General features: G+C 35.2%; 1 protein-coding gene across 3 annotated transcripts in view; it reads right to left on the bottom strand.

Annotated features, from left to right (window-relative positions):
- The window catches only part of mim (missing-in-metastasis), a 352784-nt gene that overhangs the window by 123823 nt on the left and 213860 nt on the right, over window positions 1-15101 (bottom strand). For all 3 annotated transcript variants that reach the window (XM_085943176.1, XM_085943177.1, XM_085943178.1), the window contains exon 3: window positions 4587-4660. In XM_085943176.1, coding sequence (XP_085799302.1) covers window positions 4587-4660 — 74 coding nt within the window. The remainder of the gene's footprint in view (window positions 1-4586; window positions 4661-15101) is intronic.

Genomic DNA, 15101 nt, shown 5'->3' with positions numbered 1-15101 from the left:
ATTTTTTTAATACATATAATACTCATAACGCTGCAGACATACAGCATACTATGAGAAATAGATCTCTCCGATTGGTTAGAAAGGCCTTGGTGACAAAACTCACAGTATTCTTTGAAATATGGGAGTTATGACACCAACAGTAAACTTTGTCAACGATTTTCAAATGGCTTAAGTGACTTTTGATACACTATTTTTCTGTTTATATTAATGCATTTAGAATCACTTGGCATATTCAACTAAAAAACGACAAAATTGCAATATGTGAGATATGACTCCAAGCGACTCATTTGGACATATCCAGAATTATTTCTTCTCGTATTCATTGTTAAGCTATATTAAGTGGAAACCTACCCCCCTGTCTGCTGCAAGCTCCGTCCACACCCTTTTCTACACAGTTCAATCTAGGTCTCCCGATCCTCCTTTTTCCTACCGGTATATTGAAGAGGAGCCACAAGAGCGGTTGAGTGTCTCACATCCTTGGACATGGCCTGCTCAACTGAGTCGCCCCACTAACAGTATGAAAGTATTTACTATAGTGCTTAATATAATTATTAAATTTTCATCAATTGTATTCCAAGAATAAATGACAATTAAAAGATTACATATAGTAATAAGTATTCGTTTTTATAATGTGGAATCGAGGTATAAGTAGGTAGACTAAAAACAAAACAATGATTCGGTTGGTCGATGGTGTGCGTGCGGATGGGGAGCCATACTAAATACCTGGCAGCCGATGAGCGCGTATTCGTACGTATACGTACGCATACAATCCACGAACCGAATCATTGTTTTGTTTTTACTGTATATACATTGGCTTCAGAACTACGCCCGAATCCCAGAACCAGGGTTCCGATTTTTGATTTGATTAATCCGACACCATATTGTTTTCGAATGAAATCAAACCTTTAAAAATGAGATTTAAAGAGCCCTATTTATTTATATATGACCGGTTACGTGGTAGCTCTCGAGAATCGACACACAACCAAAATAAATCAACCTTGCATACGGTATTAATATTAGATTACGTTTTTTTTATTTGCGCGGGCCCTTAAGGGACATGTAAACCGGTGTTAAGTACCTCTGCTATCAACTAAAGAGCGTTTCCCGAAAATAAAGCACCATCTCGCAATATTACCGTGGACGCGAAGCGCAGCGTATTGTGAAAATTGCAAAACCTCGCATCTCACTTTTATTTGGCATTTGATATTTATGGAATGTTTTAATTAAAAAAGGATAACATAAAAGATACAATGTTAAAAATGTTAAAATGTATCCTACGGCAGTGCTTCCTAAACTACATAGTTCACGCACTATTAAAAAGGTACAATTTTCACGGCACATTTCATGATTATCATTTTTATAACTCTTTAATCAGAAAACATACTTTATTACGAACTTCACCTAAAAGTACCTCATGATAGTGAAAATCGAATGACCATTACTGTAACAAAAGCAACAATGCAAAATGCAACAAAATATTGCGGCGCATCAGCTAGGAAATTCCGTCCAAGGGTAGGTATACAACAAAATTTAAAAAACTTTAAAAACAAATGTGTCACAAAATGACTGATTAGGATTTACATATACTTGATTATATTAGTAGGTAACTATTAATTTACAATATCTATTAATAATATATAAATTTCATCGTCATTTCAGTCAAGGTCCTCCCACCTTAGTTCTTCGCTGCCATGCACATCCAGAGAATTTTATTAGTAGGATTTTAAGGCATCCCTATGGTCGTTTAGTTCACCCTGGGTACGTCTGTATGACGGCAACAAACCAAACAATACGATTCTAGCATTTAAATTAACGTTGTGGTGTCATAATTTTTTTTTTAATCGCACTACTGAAAAGTCACAATTTTGCAGTCCCGATCTTATACGTAGGAGGTATCAACGTGTTCCACCAGATGATATATGGGGATTGGAGACGTGAACCCTGACAACTGACCTAGTATATAATTATTTACGAGTGGCACAGCGAGAAATCGAATGATCAAAGTTAAAGATTGCATTGGGGGTACAATCAGAAATGAAGATATCCGTTGTCACATAAAATCCGCATACGTCTTCCTTCGCATCGCAAAACTTGAAGAGTAGTGGAAGAGATTACTATTGGTATAGCAAGGCAGCCTCAAACAGGATATCGACGAATAGATTGACAGATAATATGAGAAGAGCCGCCGGAGGGAAATGGGAAGAACAGGGAACTCAGAAATGATGGGAACTGAAATACACAACGGGTAAGGCGATAGCAGGTAACCGACTCGAGCAAGGAAGAATCCGGGTTAAACTTTCACACGTGTTAAGAATACGTTTTACGTCGAATACTAAAAACTGCTCTCGGTTTATGCATTTACGCTCATTTAATGTTGGTGTATTACACACACTATTGCACGTGCATAATGCGTGCTTCATTTCCGTAGGACACTCACACATTCAAAAGCCTGCTTCACCATGCGGCGTATTGAATATTGCCTATCGGTATTCTATTTATTATCTGTTCTGTGAGGAAGAACGTCTACACTACAAACTGAAGAAAAATAATTCGTTATGATGTATCCTGGTCATGCATTCAATAAATTAGAAAAAAAAATGTGTAAGGGAATTATTGCATACGAGGTATTGCACGATAAGGTCGTGCATAATATTGTGCTCCGTGCAGTTGACGCGGCCTCAATATAGGGCGATCAATGAGGAATAATTCCGTTATGCCGTTGAAGTCACAAAAACGTTTCAAACTCACGTCCCGTCCTCAGAATAGAATCCATAATAATATTAATATACCTAATATTATGTTAATAATTATTCCTAGTTCCTAGAGCAACAGTCCTGCCGACACGAAAAAACTACCTAATTTAATAAACACGAAGCATGAAGATACTGAAAGGTGAAACCCCTCCATCATCGTTTGTCAAAAGTATCAATTGTATAGCTACTACATTCATAAAAAAGTTACTCATATTATTATCATGTCTTTTATTAAAATATTGTTAATAAATAGAAATATAAAGTCAGTCGCCATAAACTTAGATAGACATCGAAGTATTTGAAGCGAGATTTGCTTTATGACAGGCGACAAAGTCCAATTAATACAAGCACTTTCGAATATTCTCAAATATTGTGAATATTTTTTAATGCGCGTTTACGTGAAAAACTTTTAATCCATATTATGTATGATAGTGAAGTAACCATTAAAAATAAATTACGTAGGTATTTAGGCTTTAGCCCATTTTTCTAAACACTCAATAATTAAACATTGTATCAGCCTCAACCAAAACGCAACCCACTTGAAATAATTTTCGTGTTCCCTGGTTAACACTTCTTTTCTTTGTTTTTTTTTGCCATTTTCAATGCAGTGTATAAAATAGGAAATTCGAAATTTGAATTCTAATTGCAATCAATGCATTTCGATATCTTTGAAGTATGATGCGAGGCCTTCGTTAAATAGCTGATACGGCGCACAGGAGAAGAATAATGAATAAATATAATGTAATTCTAATTGATAGGTAGACGACGTGAGTATCCTATGAAATTGTAGGCAGCAGTAGGTACTGCATAGATACATAGGTACCAAGTTCGACGACCCTCGCTCGCTCCGGCGGATATTGCACGGTGAGCACTGAGCCGAGAACGCGACGACACTGCTCCGACTGCAAGCTGCACTCAAACCAATTCACGATAACTTTATTACTTATTAACAACCTAAATATTGTTAAGATCATAATTTTTCTGTCCGCTTCTAGATCACATTAAATTTTTCAGCACCCCACATAAAACAGTCAAAAACGGTAAAAAAAATATTTAAAATGCGATGTTTGCTAATATACAAATAGAACGCACCAACGCTTAAAAACACATAAAATGACGCATACCGGTGAAAAACTGATTAAATGCAATGTTTTTTTATTTTACATGTAGGTATCTAGCCTCATGACACAAATTAACAAAAATAAAATGAGTCATATAGGTATGCATTGCTCTGTTTATCTCGTTTTATATTTAAAGATGTTTGTTGTTCAACGGTAAGTTTTGTCTACTTCCTGCAAATAGGTCTCGAAAGTTTTCCTATTCTTTTTCTTTCTTTAAAATAAAATAAAAACCTCGATGGTACAAAGGTTTGTTTGGTTGATGGGTACGAGTTTCTGACTGATCCTGTTCTAATACTGGTGGTATGTGGCAAGAATAAGCTATGGTTCCAAGAATTTTTGAAGGGATTGACAATAAAGGATTAAGAAGAAGAACACATTCAACCACAAAAACATCGTACAAGCGAAAATATGATATGGATCCTTTTAGCAAAGCAATCGTAAAATGTAATTTTAGACAACGTGTACGAAAGAGAAACGTTACAAAGTACGAAAGTAGAAATGATAAGTAAAAGCTATGTCATACCATTAAACGTTCGCATAAAAAATGTCACGCTGTACGGATCATTTCAATTTTATTGCGCGCCCAACATTTCAAAGAGCTTTCGTGACGTAAAATGTTTCGGAGCATCAAGGATAACTCGTTTTTTTATAGATGCAATATTAAAAAAAAACCTATAATATGTAAGGCAAAGTATACGAATTAATAGCTTACCTCTGGCGTTAGTTGCTGCGTCGGCTATCTTCTGAAAGGCGTCCAAGTACGCCGACACCGCTGAAAGGGCAGATCTGAAAAAAGTAAACAATGTATGAATAAATATAGAAAACTTGTATTTCACTATCTGTGCAAAATACTTAAAATACCTCAGGATCCCCAGGATAGAATGCAGGCGCTTGTAAATTTAATGAAAACCGCCAAGTAGGCTTAAAAATAATTTCGAAGACAAAAGTAATGATGAACTGAATTGTGACCCAAATGCGACCGTCCTCAATAGCATGCAAAAATGCAAGTCCAACAGGCGATTGGACTGACTTGAATAACTCTTCCTTTTCTGTACACATTTCAGGAAATTTCCAGAGATTTAATTAGCATCCTGTCACTCACAGCCAAGTGTAGGCAGATCTACTAAACGAGTTTGTCAGCCAGTGTAAATATTGCAGGTCTCCTACTCAAAGATCCGGCCAAATGTAGGAGGTTACGGGACTCCATACGTTCATCCATGTGGACAGCGAAATCCAATGAGAACAGCCTTTTAAATGGATCTAGAGCTTTCTATAAGATTTATGAAGGAACCCCAGAAGGCGCTCGATCCCCGGGCTGGCTGACTATAGACTGACTATAACTGAACTATTCGCCTAGAGAACGGCTGTGAAGTCGGCCATGGACATGAATAGATTAAGTAGGTAAATAAGACGATCTTCAACGATAAGGAACACGATAAAGAAGAACAAGGCAATGCGTAGACCAGGATTTCTCAACCTTTGTGAGAACTGGCCCAGATTGGAGCAGATAACGGTTTGGTTTCGCGATCCAAGAAAAAAAAATAATTTAAGAGGCTCTGCCCGCTGCTCAACTCGAACACAACATAACAAGTGGGTGAGGATAACCATACGCACTCAGTGTAGATTGTGTACAGTCTGGGCATGAAGTAGGGTAACGCGGGAGTAGCGCTGCTAAAGTAATATGGTGAGGTTGGTCGCATGGGGGTCACAAGGGGGATAACTGTGCGTCGAAAACTTCTGGTAGTTAGCCGGGAGACCAGCCATTGCATCGAGTTGCACCGACTGGCCGTCGTATAGGCGGAGGCTCTAAAAGTCTAAAGTCTCTCAAATCGTACATAAAAAAGGTTATTGTTAATAATTGAAAATGTTCCGAGATCCACTCGATATGGCAAGCGACCTAATTTTGGGTCGACCCATAGCTTAAGAACCCTTGGCACAAACTGTATAATGTAAGTAATTTTCCAGGGGTTACGGTCATTCGTCAAGACAAAACAGCGTAAATGAATAAGTACATCGATTGTGAATTAATTGCTAAAAAGTGGTAGCGATCATCTGACCCAGCACGCAATTGGCGAATTTGGCAGCCGGTTTGCGAAAGCTTCGGCTTCGGCAAAAAGTAAAAACTTTATAAAATCAATCCGCAGATGCGATTCGAACTTCGGCCAGTTGGACCGGTAGCCGTTCGAAACACCTGGCGGACGGACGATCCATTGAATAATCGATTACATCGGACACGCTTGTATTTTTTATAATAGCGCCAACGCCACAACATATGTGTAAAAATTATACAAGCAGTAATGCCCTCAAAATATCCGTAATCTTATTTAATGATCCGTGAAAACGTGGTTTATTGATTATTTACACCACCACATGATGTAAGATATAACAAATTACGTTACACATCTGATAATGTTAAAACTAGTATATACTTGCCCTGTAGATTATTTCATAAAAACAGGTGCAGAAGATGATACTTATATTATATATATATATATATTTAATACTAAGATAGCCCATGCGGTCCAATGTAAAAGTGAAACTATCACAGAAACACACATGAGAAAATCGCATAAATGTATTTTGACTTCACCGGATCGAACCCGGAGCCCCCGGATGAGAACCCAATACGAGACCGCCTACGACGGGGACGGGACCCAAGAACATCTTTGGCACATATTATAAAATTGTTATAGCGGCCGATATTGCTCTGGGAGATCAACTTGAACTGATCACAGCCTTAGGTAACTGCTCCGTTCATTTCCAGTTATAAAAAGGCTTTACATCCAAACGTAGGGTCCCGTGATACGCTCGATTAAAACTGAATGTGGTGCGGGGCTGGTGTCAATTTAACTTGGCCTAAATCTTTTTATTGTAACAAAAATATAGTACCAGATTAAACATGATATACCCATTAATTAAAGATATCGTAAAATTTGTCAAAATTTCATTTTCGATATAAATTCGATACACAACACTTCGGATAGAACACTGTGTAGTGTGTACTGTAAATTGTAAACTGTAATGGCACATTAAGGGTAAATTAATTACAACGTAACAGCAAATAGGTACCTATTACATAATGCTTAAAGCTAATTTCAAAACTAATTCAATTTCACGACAGGGCAACGTATAATAATACTTATTATTACTCCCTATCTATTTGACGCTGCTAAATTGAAAATGAAGGCTTTCACGCCGTGTAGAATTCTGATTTATTATCAACGTACATATTGCGTATTATAGTATGCAATATATCTACAATATATACATGCGTGAAGCTTTAAAATGTTAACTAGTTATGGGGATAAAAGCTCTAAAAAAATAATCTAATATCAAAACACCGGTTTTCAACAGATTGAATGAAAAAAAAACCTTGATGGTAATCTTGATTTTGGAAAAAATATTCGACAAATCTTTTAAAGTTTAACAATAGCAAGTAAAGCTGTATAGGTGGCTAATAATATTTTATCAACGATTAAGATTTATCATCACTCGGTACAGGTGTCCAAATCAGTGAAAGTTTATTCAGATTTTTTTTTATTTGGTTTAATCACAGTGAGAGACTCTCAATAGAGTTCAAATGATCGTGGGAAGGTTTGAAAGTAAAAATTGTAAATGGGTAGATTTCATCATACAATAAAATTTTCCTAAAAAATCATCCTATTTCTCCCTTGCAAGTTCTTGTAAAAAGTCATATTTTCGCAAATATCAAAGAAATATTTCCGAGTTGAGCTTTAACTGAAACTATTGAGTATTCTAAAATTATAGTTTCTTTATAAAAAAATGTTCGTGACAATAGGTAACTAATTTGATCACAAATGTGCTCCCGATCAAAAACGAGTTGGGAATTTCGACATTAATTAAAATATTACAATACAGTCAAAAATTTTCGCAGTCTGTTTATCCCAAGCAGTATTCATTAATAAAACCGCACAAAGGGTTTAGAAATATTTTGTTTACAATATATAATTAATTGTTTGTTATACGAGTTTTAATGTATGGTTAAAAAATATGTTAGAAAATATACACAGGGTTATTAATTATTAAACATTGTCTTTTTCAATAATTTAAGTTTGGCATTATAGTTAGTAAATTTATTGATAAGAAATATGAGCTTTAGAGTTTAGATAGTTTGGCTTTTTAGGAATGATAATATATTTTATGTGCCTAAGTATACAAAAAATCATTATTTTATTGCCATATAAATTTCAATGAAGTGGAATTAGAAAAATAAGGAACTAAGAGAAACCTAGGATATTAAATGTATTGTAAATGTTACTATATATATGTAGGTAGGTACTATTTAGTGTTACTATTTTTATTGTTACTATATTGTGTATATATTAATTATATGTGCAATTCTTTTTATAATCAATACAATATTTAAAAAAAAACATATCTGAAACTAGAAAAAAATAAAGATAGGTAACTAGGTAATTTAGAAAATATATCTGGCTGTATGGTAATTAATCCATTATCACTTCGGAATGGAGCTAGAAATTGGATTAATAAATAATTATAATACTTAGATAATATATTCTGCATACGATAGCCGTTAAACGTTGGCATAACGATTTATAGTAAAAACAATCAATTACGATTAAGCTCACCAGCATAACATAAAATAATTAAATATAAGTTTCATAGATATGGTTTACCTCTCAACAACCTACCTATAACTTTCCCGATGTTTTAAATTTAAAAAATATTACCAAGGTAATAATATAATTAACACTGTATTTAAAATTAACTCTCTCAGAGAAATTCAATGCGCTTAACGCATCAGTGAGCGTTTACTAGTAAACAAAACAGTGAACGCAAAGTGCATTCGACAGTGGCGAATTGGGGATGGGGTCTATAATCATACAAGTGTTTGGTAAAAATATTAATTAATTATTTTAGAATAAAACAATTTAAATTGAAAGATGTGCTGGACATTGCGGTGGAGCGAGGAAAAATGACGCGACCCAGTATTTGCTCTTTGCTCTCACGCCCAGAGAAATAAATACTAAATAAAATCTTTGAAAATAGGTACATAGATTGAAGATAAATTTGATCGTGTAAGGTTTTTTATGCACTGTCGAACGGTAACTATAGTTGCCAGTAGCCAGAAAGTGAGGACAGGGGAACCAACGGGATGACAGCACACGAAAAAATATGTCTTAACATAGTCAGGAAAATATTGTTGCAGTAGGTTTGTTTCTCAGAAAGCAGAAGAAAAAATTGGGTGCACCTGCACCATGTTTTATTTATCAAAACGTCCTTCAACCACCAACAGCTCAACAAACTGCTTTTAATGATTTTTTTTATTCCGCGATTCCATTAATCTCAGTAAAGTCACGTCCTAAATCGAAGATCTTTTTTATTTATGTTGGTAAAAAATCTTTCTGCATTAAAGCCTTCGTTTTTTCTTCTTGTTGTGAACTCTGGCTGCAGACCGATTGCTCGTGCAGTGCGGAACCAGTAATAAGAAACAAGTTATAAATCATTGGTTGCCCTCCACTTTAGTCACCGAGTTGCTCTTATTTACTTGGTCTGCGGCAACCACCCGGTTGCAGCAACCACGTGTGTAAAAGCAGATTTTCTTTCTGATGCCTCGTGGCCTCCTGTAAACCTGGTTGCTGGACGACGGGAAATAGTGCATAACGGACCTGAAGTTCTAAAAAACCAGGCCTCATTAAAAACATATTACCAGATGATCAATAACATATTACTAACGACAAATAAGCTGAAGTCAAAATGTTTTCAATAAAATCTCTTTTTATAAAGTCAATGGGTCGAATATAATTAAACCACTTACAAAATGTGGGGTAGATTATTCACAAAAGATATAGTATAAACTTTAGACGACATTCCAAATTCCAAGGACGAAGACAAGACTTTATCAGCTGCCTGAAATTATTATAAAAGGTATGCGGTATGATAATAAATTAAGCGAAAAATCTATTAAACTTTGACGACAATAAAATACCGAAACCATCGCAAACAATATTAAATTTGTCGATATTATACGATACTGTTTTTGAAGTTAGAAAAGCGAAGATGTCAACAATAGATAATATTTTATAACCTTTTCAAATGCAAATGGTTATTAAACAATACGGTTGGATAAACTTTGTACAATCAATCAAACTCGTACATTTAAAAAAAACTGATATAATAAAAGGTCGATTCAGCTCTGTTATGGACACTATCACGATAAATTTCTAATGATAGCTTTGTAATATAATAAGAATACATTGACGAATACAATATCACAACACAACAATACTGAATGGGTCATGTCAAAAGTTTTTTCCCAAGCGTGACAATGAAAACTAACAGTAACAGTAGCACGTCACACGTCAATGCGACAAACGAGAAGCACGCGTGCCATAGTTGGTGATCAATGCTGTTATAACAAATTATTATGCATACACCAGCTTAAGTCGTTTGTAACTTACATGTAAATATGAAGAAGCTATATTATAAACTACGGTGGGTTAATTCACATATATTGTACGTCCAGTTTTTTTGACGTCGGTACTCGGTACGTCAGTATCACACTTTTAGTCTTCTCAAAGTTTGGTATTTTATAGAAGCGCGTCAAACGCCGGCATACGCGTGAGTCCTGAATGTGGCGCCACGTTTTTAAAAAGGTATGCATGCATCATATCTTATTGTACGTAAATATGAAGCTGGCGTGTGGCTGGCGTTTGTGGCGCTTTTAAAAAACACTAATGTGTCAGGGCTTATATGCTGTAAAAATATTGTACGTCCAAATAGACGTTGTCCTATTCAAATACAAAGTCCATTTCTCCGTCGATTTTCTTCCATATAAACACTGGACATACAACATCTGTGCAACAACCCATCGATACGGTTGTATTAAAAACTATCCATGTTTCGGAGGCATATTGGCAAAAACTTGATGTTAAAAATGATTTTTTGACATTTATCTGGTCCTTTTAAATGGGATAATTTGCAATGCATTTTCAATTGAAAGTAAATCGTTAGTATTTTAAATAAATTGAAATTTTCGAAATAAGCCTAACATAATATAACAAATTTCAGTGCTTTACTTTGCGTTACTATATACTGCTGGCCAAGGACGTCCCCGTTAGTGCAGAATAAAAATCAAACCTCATTGGTCTGAGTTTCTTTACTCAAAAAGTACCAATTATCCGAATGAAAAGCGAATGTAGCCTCTGACGTTCTCAAAGAATGTGTAAGTTCACCAGGAGGTCAGTCTCGAGTACCAAGTGTGGAAAGCTCTTAATAGACTGAGAACTATTTAGGACGAATTCGAGACAATACGATGAAATGAAAATGTTAGGCCGTAGGCGTGGAACACGTATTTTCGTGCAAGGCTTAAATGCAATTTCAACGAGAGCCTACAAACGAAGGTAAATGACACTTTGATAATTTTTGGATCGAAAGCTTGTAACCATCGAAAACCTCACTAGAATAAGAAAACTAATTACTTATATAGGTGTGTTTGTTGTTATTTTCGTTTCTTATAAATTTAATTATAATCGCATAAGTTGGTATTTAAACCAATAAGGTATTTTACCAAATAATTTTAGAACTGGTAAATTGTTAATCAATCTCTGATCAATTAAAAATTCTCCGACATAACAATTAGTATTATTACAAAACGCAACGTTCTCTCATTTACGCAGAACGAAAGTGGATAGATACATTCTCGTAACGCATTGCTGAACAAGAGCCAGCGCGTAAATGGCGAAAAAAGTGCATCATCACACAGACAATAGGCGTTTGTTTGTTTATCAGCGGCAGATCATCGAACCCCGAGGTTTGCGCTCCCTAGTCTCTTAGGTTTTCCACTTGATCGAAGGGGAAAGCGGATTCATTTTAACTCTAGAGCACTTTTAATTGACTTGTTATGATTCGATGACCCACGGGGTTTTTTATAGTGGACAATCGAATCATAGTTGTAAAAGAAGCTATTAGTAGAACCGTAAGTGTGTCGGCAACGTCTACTATTTAATACACACATACAAATGTCAATACGAATGGCTTTAGAATACAATAACCTGTGGGTCTATTCTATGCTTATCGACCGCTAAAGTGATAAAGTGAAAAATATTATCAAAATTAGGGTAGGTTTGTATCAAAATATTAGCACTTATTGTAACAATTACACGAAGCCGGTTTTTATTGTTGCAATAAGTGCTATATTTTAACAGCACCTATCTTGCTGCTGTTAAAATATCGCACTTATTGCAACAATAAAAACCGGCTTCGTGTAATTGTTACAATAAGTGCTAATATTTTGATACAAACCTACCCTAAGTTTGATACTATTTATCAATTTAGTGTTCGATAAGTATAGAATAGACCCACTGAATTATAGTAAATTTCCCATATGCAAATTTCAAATGTTTCGATCAAAATATATATTTTAATATAACGTTTAATCCAGCGGTGCCCAACGCGTTGCTCGCGTACCGTTATAATGTGGCTCGCGGCACGCGTATTCAGTATGTAAAAAATCGGCAAAAATGCTACTCACTGTGGCAACACCTCGTCGGCAATGACGAAAAGGAGAGAGCAATAGTTTATGGGCGAGACGAAGCGCGTTTCAACACAAGTGTCAGTTTGACAATTATATTTATCATATAGTTACACTAAAAAATATGTCTGAATATGAGCCAGAGAAAAATGTAGAACAAATGTATTTGTTTGATTTGCGGTTTAACAGTTACTATTGGGAAAAAGTGCAACGTAGAACGACAATTATTTACAACGGTTCATAAAAAATATGGTACCGAATATCCTATTAACAGCAGTTTAAGAAAATCTAAAGTGAATGAATTGAAAGCCACATTAGTTGCCCAACAACCTATATTTACTAAGTCCGTAACTAAATCAAGAGCTGCTACAATAATTGTTTCATTTAAGATTGCACATATACCTGCAATGCACAAAAACCCCTTTGACGACGGCAACATAATTAAAGCAGCAATGTGTGATTGTGTTTTATTTTACCTATTGTGCTGATTTTTTTCAAAAAAAAAGGTCATCGTCCTATGTGTGGCTCCCCTAAAATTTTTAAATTCTTAATTTGCTCGAGATAGACTAAAGGTTGGGCACCACTGATTTAATCCATACTCCATGATCCAGTTCAAATAGATAATAAGCTCTCAGTAAGCATAACAAAAAAAATAATAATGTTGAATACAGTGCTATCGGAATCTTTTTTGTCACAAAATATAATAATATGCGTTCGGGGCTCGGGTGGACTGCAATACTACATAATTATGTCCGTACTTTGATTAATAATCCCGGCAACGAGATAAATACCAATCATCGCCCTTTTTAGCGGTAGGGGACGGTGCAAGAGGTACCCAATAGCAGAAACATACCACCGTGATCAGCTATGATTACGATTTCTGGACTAGTCTCAACCCGGTACATATTTCCCTGCGTGCTCCTGGAGCCACGACGTCTTAATAATTAAATCTAGAAAAAAACTAACTTTTATACAAACGGTGTCACTTTATTGACGTGCCAACAATGGCTTCACGGTGATACTGTAAGGATCAACGTGACAAGATCGAAATACCTTTTTTCGATTACAGCGAATTGATTCTGTGAATAATTAAATATTATAGAGAATAATCGCCTACAATATATTACATAGCGCAGGTTTTGCGAACCTTTTTACGTACGCGTGCCGAAATTTCCCAAATAATATTTTTCGACTGTTTGGCGTGCCATGCAGTTTTTCATGGCGAAAAACATGAAAAAATAGTTTATAAGAATTCTATTAAAAAAAAATTTAAAATTACCATTGATTTCTTGAGATTCTATCTTTCATCGTATTTCTAGCCTAAAAAATAATTTTTTCCTTGTTTTCGAAAATTTCAAAGAGATCGTGGAAGCATTTAAACCTCTATCACTGAACGGTTGTCCATTTTAGCGATTTGGTTTGAGGGAAAATAACAAGCCGCTTTTATATTTGAATGACTGCCGATAATTAAGTTCATAATGTTGAATATTTTTTTTATTTTTAATTGCGCAATCCAAAGGACCGACCTATGCAATTATATAATATTACATTATTAAACGTAATGATTATTCTTGAAAGAGTATTTGCCTGCTATTTTTATACAATGCGATCTGTCATGTATGCACGAATTTTGTCATTTCCGTTTGCGCATCGATTGGTAATAATAATATAAAAAACCGAATAAAATACGCATGGCTATGTCATCATTATGTTTAATATACTATTTCAGTATACTTATATTTATTTAAGTAGATATATAAAACTTTTTTATAAAAAAAATATTTTTTTAAATTGTTATAGGTACTTAGGTATTTTTTCTCTTCAAAATAAAACATTAGAGTGCCATAGGTTCCCCATCCCTGACAGCGTCTATGCGACGAGATACGTTTGACAGAGCATTTAAAATAATCATTGTTTAAGAGTGCCATAGGTTCCCCATCCCTGACAGCGTCTATGCGATGAGATACGTTTGACATAGCATTTAAAATAATCATTGTTTACTTCTGCAAAGTGGTTGCGAACGATTGGAGACAGACGTCCGAATATCTATCTCGGACATGGTCTCCAGTTTTTCGGAGATCTCCAGTACATAAGACGCGAAGATTGGTGGAAGTTGGAGATATTGAGTGAAAAACGTAAAATGGTGTTCTAACCCTAACCTAACAAAATTAAGACTGCCATTAACGGAACATTAACAGAAGACCTTCGTAGGACGGTGTTCAGGAAAAAATGGCAGATCAGAGTGATCACAACCATTAGCAGTGAGGTAACGACCAAAGTTTAATGTTATTTATGTACCAAATCACAAAACCACCGACGCTGGCGATTAACTTTGAAGAAGGCATCTCAGTCCTGCGCCATGTAGGACAGTTAGTAGATCGGCTCTTCTAATTTTAGTCCAGCCGCTACCAGGTCCTATTAGTTCCTCTACTTCCTCTTCACTATGACTGTATGTAGTAGACGAGTGTTTCTCACTCCATATAAATACACAGGTTGCATGAATGTTGTGAGTTGTTTTAAAATTAAAAATATTCGCCGATTATAAGCAAACCAATAAACATATTATATTGACTTTCTAAGATAAAAATTACTTTCGTTATTTGACATTTATATTGAAAGCAATCAGTGAGATCTTAATTTGAATAATAATTCCATTTAATGAGTTATAAAAAGACAAACAAAATACGTTTGAAGCCGCTGTCAAATCTTGGA

This window comes from Rhyacophila brunnea, unplaced genomic scaffold (genome assembly GCF_057557595.1).
Source record: "Rhyacophila brunnea isolate RB1 unplaced genomic scaffold, BYU_Rbru_1.0 scaffold_15, whole genome shotgun sequence".
Classification (NCBI taxonomy): Eukaryota; Metazoa; Arthropoda; class Insecta; order Trichoptera; family Rhyacophilidae; genus Rhyacophila; species Rhyacophila brunnea.
This window is presented reverse-complemented; position numbering and strand designations above follow the sequence as displayed.